The 13,042-nt window shown below is 41.8% G+C and overlaps 1 protein-coding gene across 1 annotated transcript; it reads left to right on the top strand.

The window, feature by feature from the left end:
- The first annotated feature begins 1,143 nt into the window (after nucleotides 1–1,143).
- Nucleotides 1,144–11,168, top strand: zpr1 (ZPR1 zinc finger). Its single transcript, XM_066707778.1, has 14 exons — nucleotides 1,144–1,413; nucleotides 2,062–2,223; nucleotides 2,624–2,714; nucleotides 4,468–4,538; nucleotides 4,744–4,830; nucleotides 5,221–5,343; nucleotides 5,564–5,629; nucleotides 7,023–7,089; nucleotides 7,250–7,320; nucleotides 7,449–7,538; nucleotides 8,034–8,144; nucleotides 8,445–8,534; nucleotides 10,353–10,418; nucleotides 10,827–11,168. The coding sequence occupies exons 1-14, from the start codon at nucleotides 1,291–1,293 to the stop codon at nucleotides 10,956–10,958; spliced, it is 1,350 nt and encodes a 449-aa protein (XP_066563875.1). The 5' UTR covers nucleotides 1,144–1,290; the 3' UTR covers nucleotides 10,959–11,168.
- Nucleotides 11,169–13,042: the final 1,874 nt, after the last annotated feature.

Genomic DNA, 13,042 nt, shown 5'->3' with positions numbered 1-13,042 from the left:
CATTGCACTTTCCCCCCAAAGCAAGAGCCAAACCTATTATCCAGACGAAACATTTAATACAACGGTTGTCTGAGTTATCGTAAAGAAAATATCGGATGTAAAGCACAGGTGGAGGTTGCCTCCCACACCGCAGCACAACACTGCTCCTGCTCAGAGCTGAGCCACAGCCCTGCCCGGGCACAGTGCACTAACATACCGGTACTTCACTGGCATGCACACTACTGTTACCAGGGGCGTCGCAAGGGGGTAATCATCCTAGGCAATTGCCTGGGGCCCCGGCCTGAGGTGGGGCCCCCAAATGTAACCCCCCCCCCCCCCCGCCTTGGGCCCCCACATACCCTAGAATCACCTCTGACTGTTACTGTACTACTATGTCGGCTACAGACTACATACAACCCAATATATATAGCTTCATATTTTGTATATAATATTACATTGCAATTCCAACTGTGCAATAATTCCCATAGAGCTTTCAATAGTGTATATTCTCAGTTATGTCATGGCATTTAATGAAATCTTGCAGCGGACAATTTTTTTTATTTTTTATTTTTTGAAGCTGTGGTGTCAGTTTTATCCATGTACACCAGACCATTTACCGTTATTCATACATTACAAATATATTGCCAATGTCAAAAACAAAAACTTAAATTTATTTTATATCTACAAAAAATAATAACAATGTGTGGTTATAAATAGATCAGTTTCAAAACTAGTCAATACTTTGTATACGATTATGAAGTAGCGGCGCTGTCAAACAGTCCGACAAAACACCATCAGTCGCCCCTTTGTATTTTCTCTCAGCCCCCCTAATAATAATACAACAAAAGAATCCAAGAATGAATGAACTCTGCAAAACACTGCCAGTTATTAATATTCATATTAATATTAACAAACAAAACATTGCAAGAGAACAAGACTGCATGTTCTCTTTTAATAACATTAGTGGCAAATGTAGCCCCTATGTAGGCAGGACATTTGAAAAGCGTATGTGTGTTCGTTAAATGCGGTTTGTGTTGTTATAACCTATATTATTTGCAGTACACAAATCGTATTATCACTCAAGATGGCCGCACGGTCGGCAGCCATAGATAGCAAGTACATTATAGAGTGTGCTTAACACGCAAGAGGCGGGGCGAACCGAGGGACACATCCGGTTCCGGTTTCAAGAGCAACAACGTGGGTTGGCTCAAACTAGCGCAGAAGTCTCTAGAATTGAGCTGAAGCTACGTCTGTATCAGTCTCCAGACACCTTATTCTGTCATTGTACCGTTGAAAAACAGCCCGACTGCCATGTCTGTCATCGCAGAAGAAGCAGTCCGAGGTGGCGAGGCCGTCTTCAAGGAGATAAACGCCGATGACGACGACCAGCAGCCGACGGAAATGGAGAGCCTGTGTATGAGCTGCTATCAAAATGTATGTATCGTGGTGCAGTTCAGCAGTGGTTGCCCGTAGGTAGCGGCGTTTCACACACCCTGCCCCTTACTAATACATGGGAAATGTGTAATAAAATGTGTACCTCCAGTCTGTATGTGTGTGAGTGTGTGATGACGTCACCTTCCCCTTTTCGTTAAGTTTGCTCATTTGAAAAAACGAGCCAACGACAAATTATTGTATTTTAAATGTGTCTGCATGTTTTCCTGCTCATTTAAGAACAGGGCATACATGTGTTACCGCAGTGTGGAGTTGTATAACCTTAAAACAGTCTGAACCAGAGTCTGTATCAAATTCGGGCGAGAAGGCAAATGTTTCTGTTTTGCGACCTGGGCATCTGGGACTTAAGTGGAGGCACTGGGGTGTGCTGTCAGATCTGTGTGTGGGAGGTTGGTGCAGGCCGTTTAGGGATTTGCATTATTGCAGTTTCTGTGGGTAACCCCGCACGGGAAAAGGTGTGTGAGAGAGAGAGAGAGAGAGAGAAAGTAAGTAGGGGGGCAAGGAGAAACAAAGAAAGGGCAGTGCCCCAGTTCCCACCACTGATAAGTAGTTTAGAGAGAGAGTTCTGTGGCCTCCAGCTCTGAGAGGTATCACTGTTGCAACACCACCCTTTCCTCCTGTCTCCTGCAGGGCACCACTAGACTACTACTGACGAAGATACCCTTCTTCAGGGAGATCATCATCAGCTCCTTCGCCTGCCCGCACTGCAACTTCAACAACACAGAGATCCAGTCGGCCGGACGCATTCAGGACCAGGGCGTGTGCTACACCCTCAGCGTCCGCTCCAAAGAGGTAGCGCAGGGCATTGGCCATAAAGTGTTAACGCCTTGTTCGATGTATCACCACTTTTAAAAAATAAAAATACAAGAAATATAGCCCAAACATACAAATCAATACCAAACTAAAGAAAATGTAAAATGTGCATTATTTGATATGTCACCCATTATGTGTTTTTTCCTTGTTAGGAAAAGAAAAGTTACTTTCTCTCTGTAGTTCTTTTCTTTGTATCCAGGTCTGTTATTCATCCTACCATTTTGAGTGTTTTTAAACCTGTAACTTAATCTTTGTCCCTTGATTCACATGTAAAATGACTATCAAATAGATTTGTCTACGATACAATACAATACAAAACAAAAACAAATGTGGTTTCAGTGGCAACTTGGTTCAGCTGCTTTGTGTGTTGCCTGTACAGGATATGAACCGTGAGGTGGTGAAGGCAGACAGCGCCACGGTTCGCATCCCTGAGCTGGACTTTGAGATCCCGGCGTACACACAGAAGGGCTGTAAGTGTCTCCTCCAGGGGCAGGTTGTACTAACGGGATCCGATCTCAATTGTGTTGTACTAAATGGATCAGGGCTCAATATGAGCTCGGATCCGAGCTCTAAAATGATCCTGCTTTTGAGCAGGATCAGAGCTTGATCCGACTTTTTAAAATGCAGGAACTCTTTATACTTCATCTAGTTCGCCGGCATCAAATACGCAGACCGTTTTTTGTGAGGAAGATGTATGAAAGCAGTATAGATGAACAGCATGAAGCATATTAAACCTCACAGGCATAATTGATACTGTTTTAGGACATACATCCAAGCGCAGTCATGCCTTACCAAAATGTTTGAAGCTGCGTTTAGCATTGAGATATTTTGCAACCGACAGATTTCGGCAAATAGTAGGTAGTATTATCTATGTGCAGAAGTCTGGTTAAGCACAGATAAACAACACAAATGTGACTTACATTATTTACAAAGATTTGCACTTTCAAATAAACGATATAATGTTGAACTGTGCATCCTGCTTTGGTGTCTTTATGGTGAGGTGTAGTTTGTGTGCGATTAGGTTTTTATGTACATAATTTTTTAACAATAATGTAGAAGCCCTTATTTCTCCAGCACTCACTGTTGCAAACTCAAGACGAAATGTGACCGAGCCGACTGTAGCAGCTCCACAGCTGTGCAACACTTTGATGCCCCAACACTCCATAGTTTTAAGACATTTATTTTTTTAAGAAGCTTTTAAGGATCTCTTGGTTGCATATATATATATATATATATATATATATATTTGTTTTGTTTTGTTTAAATACTCTTTAAGTTGCTACTGCTGTTTCCTATTTGATCTTGTCTGTTTTGAGCGTTTGACTTGTAGCACTATTGGGTATGAGAAAAGCATGCTATAAATAAAATTGATTGGCTAATAATAATAATAATAATAATAATAATAATAATAATATTTTTGTAGTTGAGGAGTTAAAGTTATGTACAGCAGTGCAAGAAACTGGAAAGGTTGTGTACTTTGTGAAGTTTTAATGGATGCAATGTGCCCTGTCCTTGACATACAACTTTTCGGATGACAGACTACAAATGATAGTGTCGGATCCAGTGGCAACAATAAGCAGACTGACATTAACATGCATTGGGAAACGTGGTGAACAACTAAGCTTAATTCATTAATAAACTCGTCAGCAATAGCACAGTATAGTTTTCTGACTATGATTGTCATTGTGTCATTAGAGACGTAGACGTTCAAATAGCCACACCAGAAACTGATGAGCGCTGCTTAATAATTGGATAAAAAAAATTGGATCAGCGCATCTTGATCTGCTTCGTACAATGCTTTCTCATGATCCGCATCCAGTGAGCCCGGATCCGATCCTGTTTTCTGCAAGGATCTTCCTGATGAGGATCGTTGATATTAGATATGAATGTTTGATTATTTTAATTTATCTGTCATCAATTATATCCCCCTACTCAAATTGTACCTCTGTTGTGATATCTAAATAGACTTCATCAGACACAAGTGAGAAAAACTATTTTTTTGACCATCAGCATTAACGGTGAAATTGTGCAACTCTATGCAGGGAAAAACACCTGGGGCCGGTTGTACTAACAAGATCAGTAGTCTTTGAAAATGCTTGGGTTTGGAACACGCACGCACACATACCTGTTCAAATACACAGGCTGCATGCATGATCTTTCATTCTGTGGCATGACCAGTGAGCTACCTCCACTGCTTAATAGACGGTTTGTGTCCCCTGACAGCACTGTCCACCATTGAGGGCCTGATTGACCGGGCGGTGGCTGGGCTGGAGCAGGACCAGCCGCTAAGGAAGGTAAGAGAGCTGCGCCGGTGGGAGATGTGTACAGCTGCACTTAACAGATGGAGTATAGTTGAAATCCTTAACCTAGTGGAGCAAAGAGCTCATTTTACGAGCAACTGCCCCCTTCAACTGGGCTGACTTTCTATCCCTGCCTGTAAAGCTTAGTAGTGTCTATACCCAGCAAACGCTGAACCCCCAAACGTTTGTGTCCCTGTAGGCCACTGCTCCTGAGGTGTCTTTGAAGATCGACGAGTTCATTGAGAAGCTGAAGAATCTGAAAGATGTGGAGATCCCTTTTACCCTGGTACGTAGCTGAACCCTAGTGATCTTCCAGGCCTGTGCGATGGTCCTGCGGCAATAGTAACTGAAGCCCTTGCCAAACTGTACTGTGTTGGTCAGTGCTGGAGTATGCAATGCTGGAGTGCCAGTGTGGTGTGTCTGATGGTATTGGGAGGGATCTAGCAGGGCCTAAAAGCAACTCATTGTCCCTTTTTATTACTGTTGTTTGCCTCCAGTGTAATCATTGGATAACATAAATTGCATGGATAATACACTTTTAGTAATGCTGTTATGCAACAGTTTGTGTTATGCACTTCTTTGGCCTGTCTCTCCAGTGGTCCCAACCCTCTCCACACACACCCCTGTATTTTGTGTTGGTGTGGATGGATTTTCGATGGATTTTTATTATACTCAGGTTATTGATGACCCCTCGGGGAACAGCTTTGTGGAGAACCCCCTTGTCCCCCAGAAGGATGAGGCCCTGACAGTGACCAACTACTGGAGGACACGGCAGCAGGATGCACAGCTGGGAATACAGGTGAGACATGGACACACACACACACACACACACACACACACACACTATACTGCAGATTTGAAACAGAATATGGTGATGGCATGTCATCGTAACGGATAGTATGCAAAAGCATTCTTCAAGATGTTTGTCTTCCATGCTGTGCAAAACAATTTCACTCAGGTTTGGAGCGAGTGTAAAATATCCACTGTGAGTCACATTTCTAATGACTGTTTGCCTGCAGGCTCAGGAAGAGGATGCAGAGGTGGAGGAGAAGCCTTCCAGCGACATTGAAAGCATGAGGAATGAGGTTTGTGTGTTACATCACTGAGCACCTTTCTCAGGGGGAACAGTGCATTTTCACAGCAGTGTTCTGTGCAGAATTATGGTCTTCAGTAATTTGGATGTTAATATCTGGGTAGGCATGTGGAATGTAAGGTGACTGATACTTAAAACAGAAGACCAGCTGCAAGAGTTAGTTTTGTTTTTCATTAGTTCAGTGGCAGGAAGAGCAGAGTCAAATATTTGCTTTTGTCTTGGAATCGTGTGCAAATGTATCTTTATTTTAAAGTTGGACATATACTTTTAAATATGTCCTGAAAGTTTCAATCACTTCTTTTGCTTATAAGATAGGGGAAAAAATAGCCTTTTTTTTGGTACCTCTGACTCCTGTACCCGGGAGAGCGAGCGTGCGTGACGTCACATCAGGTATTTCAGGGATTTAAATCAATGGCGGATGACAGGGAAATTGATGATGCTGGGTCGGATGTTTCGCGTGAAAGTGTTGATGTGGAGGACGATTCACTCCCAGTCCCTGACATCAGATACAGCAGAGCAGGATGACGTATACACTTTTTATTTGATTTGTTTAATATGCGGTGGGGTGCTGTTGTATGGGACACTTTTGAGACACTCCTTAACGGAGAGAATACAACCTGATAATTAGCTCCTGCACCTTCGCTAAAATTAATAAGTGCTTAATTATCGTGCATGGCAAAGAATGGTATAATAATAATCATAATGTATATAATATATTTACAATATGCTTTGTATTTCATTATTATTAATTATAATATTTACTTTGTTCATATGCAGACACGATGACGTTAAAGTAGTTTACTGTATTATTAAATACTTTATTAAATTGCCATAACATGCAATTACTCTCCCAACATTGATCGGCATTTCGGAGGCAGGGTGTTGAACTGATCATCTGAATGATTTGTTTGTTGCACAGTCAGTCATTCAGCAACCGGATTGATTTTAGTGAAAGTATAGGGATAATTAACACGTACATTTATTTAAATTCAGCAGCTAATTTTGAACCCCGTCCTGTTTCACAGTGTCCCGGATTGTGGGTCAGGTGGCAGCCCTACAGAGTTGCACATCACAGAGGTGCCCGCCCAGCTTGGGGAATTCTGTACAAAATAGCTTGTCTCTCGTTTCTTCAGTGTATGTTTTTTATGGCCTTAATAATGCAGAGACACTGTTGTTATGTACCTGGATTCAACCATATATTATACACCTATGTACCATGGTATTTCTCCTCTAAATGCATTATTATTATTGTTTGGTAACAGGTTTTGAATTCTGAAAAAAGTCAAAAATGATGATACCCCACCTTGGGGAGATTGGGGAGTAGAGAGGTGGGTAAAATAATAACCAAAAAAGTAGATTATTTATAGTCTGCTTTTCTCCTCTAGGTGTTGAAGTTCAACACCAATTGCCCAGAATGCAACGCCCCTGCTTCTACCAACATGAAGTTAGTTCGTATCCTTCTGAATTGAGCAGCTCAAGATTGCTGGTGTGTTCTGTTGTGGCACTGGGTGTGGAATGGATCCAGTATTGTGTTGCGGATGCAGCGAGGCCTAGCGTGCGGTGTTAGGGTCATGAAGCTGCCCGATTTCTCTTCCTTAACTGTCTCTGCTAGAAATCCCACACTTCAAGGAGGTGATCATCATGGCCACCAACTGTGACACCTGTGGACACCGGACCAATGAGGTGAGCTTCCCGTTCGTACTGTTCTGTGTAAACCTTACTGTGGATGACACCTCTGTGCCTGGTTTTGGCCTGTTGTCAGCTTGTTGTAGGTTATTCATAAGAGCCCAACTGTTTGTCTTGCTGCCCAGGTGAAATCTGGGGGAGCCACGGAGGACCTGGGAACCAAAATAACTCTGCACCTCACGGACCCCTCTGATATGTCCCGAGACCTGCTCAAGGTAATGTCCCCCTCTCTCTGCTGCTGCGAGGCTACAGGGTGGGGTGCTGCAGCTCTGTTCAGAACTGGAGAGCTGTACTACTCCACCGGGCTTCCAGCAGCCTGCTCCATTGCTACAGTGTATACAGTTCTGCTAGATTTTAAAGGGATGTTACCGCTCGACCTCCTCCCACTCAACACGCTGTGTTTTGTGAATGGAGTTTGTATAAAATGTGCAGCAAGAGAGAGATCTAATATGGAGAACACAAGGAGACATTACTTTAACAGACACAACCATTCACCTCTGGTGAGATTGTCAGTCAGCAGGTGATTTTTGTTTGATTTACCCCCTTCTCTTTCAAGCAACCCATTTTATTCTGGGTGAGCAGAACCCAGCATTTTCCAGCTAGGGCTCTAGTGCTGTAGGGATGGGTTTATTAAGAAAGCACTGGGTACATTGGGGGCTTCACAGCTAACTTCACATCTTACTGTCCATCTCTGTCTGTGTTGAATGCAGTCGGAGACCTGCAGCATCATTATTCCAGAGCTGGAGTTTGAGCTGGGCATGGCAGTGCTGGGGGGCAAGTTCACCACGCTGGAGGGGCTTCTCAAAGACATCAAAGAGCTGGTGAGCATCCGCACATGCCTGCCAGCTGTCCTGCACCGAGGACGGCCTGCGGTTTCCTGGGAGGGGTGTTTCTCCGGCATGAGTCCGCCGGGCAGGGCTGCTGTTTGTGTGAAGCTGCACTTGTATATTTTAATAGTCTCTGTGACACATTCTGTAAATGCAGGACTTTTCAACCTAATATAGTGTGCATTTACACAGCTTTCCTGCTGATATGTTTTGTCATGGTTTCATTCTGGATGAGCTGTTTGTTTTGGGCTGTAGTGTTTTAAATGTATATCATTTACCCTCCTTTCTTTAAAGATTGTAGAAAAAAACCCTTTTACCTGTGGCGATAGCTCTACTCCAGACAGGAAGATGAAACTGCAGCAGTTTGGCCAAAAGATAGAAAAGGTGAGTCTGGGTAATGTGGGCATGTATTGTTTAGTTTTTAATTTGAGATTAAGACTGGAGTAGAAAGAAAAAGTGCTGTGCAAGAGGAGTGGTATTAATGTACAGGAACTATTCGGGAGAGGTTTGTAATCAGATAGAATGCGAACTATATCTACATACAGTGATATATACATACAGTGAAAACGCATTTCAAAAAAGTTATACATTGATTTGCAAGTTAATGAGGGAAGTAAGTATTTGATCCCCTATCAATCAGCAAGATTTCTGGCTCCCGGGTGTCTTTTATACAGGTAACGAGCTGAGATTAGGAGCACTCTCTTGAAGGGAGTGCTCCTAATCTCAGCTCGTTACCTGTATAAAAGACACCTGTCCACAGAAGCAATCAATCAATCAGATTCCAAACTCTCCACCATGGCCAAGACCAAAGAGCTGTCCAAGGATGTCAGGGACAAGATTGTAGACCTACACAAGGCTGGAATGGGCTACAAGACCATCGCCAAGCAGCTTGGTGAGAAGGTGACAACAGTTGGTGCGATTATTCGCAAATGGAAGAAACACAAAATAACTGTCAGTCTCCCTCGGTCTGGGGCTCCATGCAAGATCTCACCTCGTGGAGTTTCAATGATCATGAGAACGGTGAGGAATCAGCCCAGAACTACACGGGAGGATCTTGTTAATGATCTCAAGGCAGCTGGGACCATAGTCGCCAAGAAAACAATTGGTAACACTACGCCGTGAAGGACTGAAATCCTGTAGCGCCCGCAAGAAAGCACATGTACAGGCCCGTCTGAAGTTTGCCAATGAACATCTGAATGATTCAGAGGAGAACTGGGTGAAAGTGTTGTGGTCAGATGAGACCAAAATCAAGCTCTTTGGCATCAACTCAACTCGCCGTGTTTGGAGGAGGAGGAATGACCCCAAGAACACCATCCGCACCGTGAAACATGGAGGTGGAAACATTATGCTTTGGGGGTGTTTTTCTGCTAAGGGGACAGGACAACTGCACCCCATCAAAGGGACGATGTACGGGGCCATGTACCGTCAAATCTTGGGTGAGAACCTCCTTCCCTCAGCCAGGGCATTGAAAATGGGTTGTGGATGGGTATTCCAGCATAACAATGACCCAAAACACACAACCAAGGCAACAAAGGAGTGGCTCAAGAAGAAGCACATTAAGGTCCTGGAGTGGCCTAGCCAGTCTCCAGACCTTAATCCCATAGAAAATCTGTGGAGGGAGCTGAAGGTTCGAGTTGCCAAACGTCAGCCTTGAAACCTTAATGACTTGGAGAGGATCTGCAAAGAGGAGTGGGACAAAATCCCTCCTGAGATGTGTGCAAACCTGGTGGCCAACTACAAGAAACGTCTGACCTCTGTGATTGCCAACAAGGTTTTTGCCACCAAGTACCAAGTCGAAGGTGTCAAATACTTATTTCCCTCATTAACATGCAAATCAATTTATAACTTTTTTTTTTAATGTGTTTTTCTGGATTTTTTTGTTGTTATTCTTTCTCTCACTGTTAAAATACACCTACCATTAAAATTATAGACTGATCATTTCTTTGTCAGTGGGCAAACGTACAAAATCAGCAGGGGATCAAATACTTTTTTCCCTCACTGTATACATGTATACACACAGATGTATATAAACTTAAAATATATGTATCTTGAACTCCCATCTATGGTACTTCCAAAACAGAAATTACTAATATAAAAACTAACTTTTTCACGTTTCACAAAACCTGATAAAAAAGAAGGAAGAGAAAAACATGATTTCTTCTGTGTTGGTAAATTTTGCCACCTAATTTAATGTCTGTGTAGATCATGGCTGGAGAGATGGATGCTCACATCATTCTAGATGACCCAGCAGGGAACAGCTATCTGCAGGTGAAGTACCATGTAGTTACCAGGCCAGAGTATGGTACAGGCTTTTAACTTGCACACCTTGAGGTTGCCTGACATTATTTATATATATATATATATATATATATATATATATATATATATATATATATATATATATATATATATATATATATATATATATATATGATTATGCATTGGGGGTGGGGAAAATTGCTTATTATAATTTAATTTAGTTTCAAACCTTTGCATTTGATAGCCTGGCCATAATAATAAATCAGACAGTTAGTGGAACCATGTTCGGTTAGGAAAAAAAAAACATTTAAACATAAACATATTTAAATAAGAAGGAAAACATGATAAAAGACTTCCACTGCAGCATGCATTTCTGTTGTGTGTGCGTGTTGTCTGAAGCCCCTGGTCTGTCTGCAGAATGTGTACGCCCCGGACCCCGACCCCGAGATGAAGGTGGAACGGTATGAGCGCAGCTATGAGCAGAATGACGATCTGGGCCTGAATGACATGAGAACGGAGGGGTACCAGGAGCAGAGTGCGGAGCGATAGCACAAGGAGGAGAAAACCAGCAAGAGAGAGAGTGAGGTTAGGGAGGGAGAGGTACACAGATGCATAGTTAAATAATTGACTTGCTGGTCGTGGTGGATGGATGTGTCACAGCTAGGCAGTGTGGGTCTTCTCTGCTGGATGCTCTGGTCTTTGAGCATTCAGGACTATAGCTCGGATGGGTTGTGATGACCTCTACAGCACTTCCAAGTTGTAGGATTGGGAATCGAAAAGCCTATGTTTCCTGGCCTGAAACCAGGTGTTTTGCAGACAGAGGTTTGCACATTTATGTATGTATTGATGAACAAGCTTTATAACATCTACATTGAACATACTCCCAAGTTTGTGATGTTTAGTTTATATATAAACACACATGTGTATATCTATATATCTATCTATCTATATGTGTATATATATATATATATATATATATATATATATATATATATATATATATATATATATATATATATAATGTCATTATGGCACTTCAGCATTGGTCTGTTTGTCCTTCAGAAATTAATCTGAAAATTAAGTTATTAAACCATACAGGGTAGTATAATATATGGATATATAATCTGGATGGAGAATAAATTGCAGCTCTATGTATTATGAATTGTCCTGATAATTCAGACTGCATTTAGAAGAATAAAGGATTCTACAAGATGTAGTTTTTCTGTAGCAAATACCAATTTGTTTGAGAGAACTGCACCAATCCTCCAGCCAGACCATTTGTTTTTGTTCTTTGCCACCACACAGTTGATACAAATAAATAATATATGCCAAATTAAGTTGGATATATCTGTATTTTGTTTTTGGTTAAAATGGAATTTAGAAACGTGAGTGACATATTTAATGTGTGTAGAGAATTGACAGATTGACTTTTCTATTGTGTTAAGTTCACTAAAAAGAGGCAAGAGCTCTGGTGTTCACGTGCATGTTAACACGCATAGATTGTGTCCAGAGAGAGTGTCCTCATACAGATGAGGAGGGGAGAAGCACGCTGAGCTAAGAATCCTTCTGATGTTTGTCACAGGGACACAAGGGCAGGATGCCAGATTTTTCTGAACCATTGTGTGTTTCCCAATTGAGGGGAAAAAAATGTTTTGTGCCTTAATTGAAATGTATAACTAATAATCCAGATTCCTTTTGGGGATTATTTTTTGTTAACAAAAATCAGAAGGTGTCTGAAGAAAGTGTTTGAACTTGGGTATTAAATGAAATTGAGTTTGGTGGAATAGCCTTTGATTTATTTCTGGGAAATAAAGACTACTTGCCATCGCAACCTAAAATGGTTATTTGCAATCTGTTTTACTAGCAGCAACTACCCACTGTATGTGTCACCGATATTTACAAATTAAATGTAAACAAACCGAGTACAGTAGACTGGAAAACTTAATTTTAAACCATACAAATACTTATGTTGGAGTGGGTATTTATTAGTGCTTGGGCAACTTAAATCTTTATTGATCTGAATGTTGATGGTTATCCTTTTATCTTAATCCATGGGAATAAAGGACACTGTCCAGTAGAGGTGTGGAGTGCTTATACTACAGCCTTGTTACTATGAAAATGTGTAAGCTATTGAAAAACTAAAGATACTGGACCCTTACAAACTGTACTTTGTTTTTCATTAAAAAAAAATAGACCCTACAGTTAATGCAAAACAAACCGGGTCTGTATACATTTGTCTGTAATTGTGAACCCTTAGTTCTACATAAATTGTATAGTCTTTTTAAGTGACATTTTGTATATTTTGGGGGAGGACAAGACATTTCCTAACCGGCTCTAGTCAAACCTAGTGGGATGAAGGTGGAGCTGAAGGTGGGTTGCACCAGAAGTGTGTTCAGCATCCAGCAAACCCAGCCAAGCAGCGGCCTGGCCTGTAACCCGGTTTAACCCTGCTGTGGTACCATGGGGTCTCTGTGACCCCACCCCAATGGTACTGTCAATGTAACTTTTTTCATGGTACCAGAGCAGGGTTAAACTACTCCACAATTCCCACATGAGGTTTATGGTATGTTAAGACTACCCCTAATTGGAGGCTCGACTAAAACAACACCTACATTTAAAACTATTACTGTGTA

Source organism: Amia ocellicauda, chromosome 1 (assembly GCF_036373705.1).
Source record: "Amia ocellicauda isolate fAmiCal2 chromosome 1, fAmiCal2.hap1, whole genome shotgun sequence".
Classification (NCBI taxonomy): Eukaryota; Metazoa; Chordata; class Actinopteri; order Amiiformes; family Amiidae; genus Amia; species Amia ocellicauda.
The sequence above is the reverse complement of the archived record's forward strand: the minus strand, read 5'-3'. Positions and strand labels throughout refer to the sequence as shown.

What these genes read in the sequence shown, in the direction of transcription:
- zpr1 (XM_066707778.1), top strand. Translation starts at nt 1,291, where the DNA reads ATGTCTGTCATCGCAGAAGAAGCAGTCCGAGGTGGCGAGGCCGTCTTC. An exon ending in TCAAAGACATCAAAGAGCTG is followed by an intron (nt 8,145 to 8,444) that starts GTGAGCATCCGC and finishes CTTTCTTTAAAG; the next exon opens with ATTGTAGAAAAAAACCCTTT. An exon ending in CAGGGAACAGCTATCTGCAG is followed by an intron (nt 10,419 to 10,826) that starts GTGAAGTACCAT and finishes GTCTGTCTGCAG; the next exon opens with AATGTGTACGCCCCGGACCC.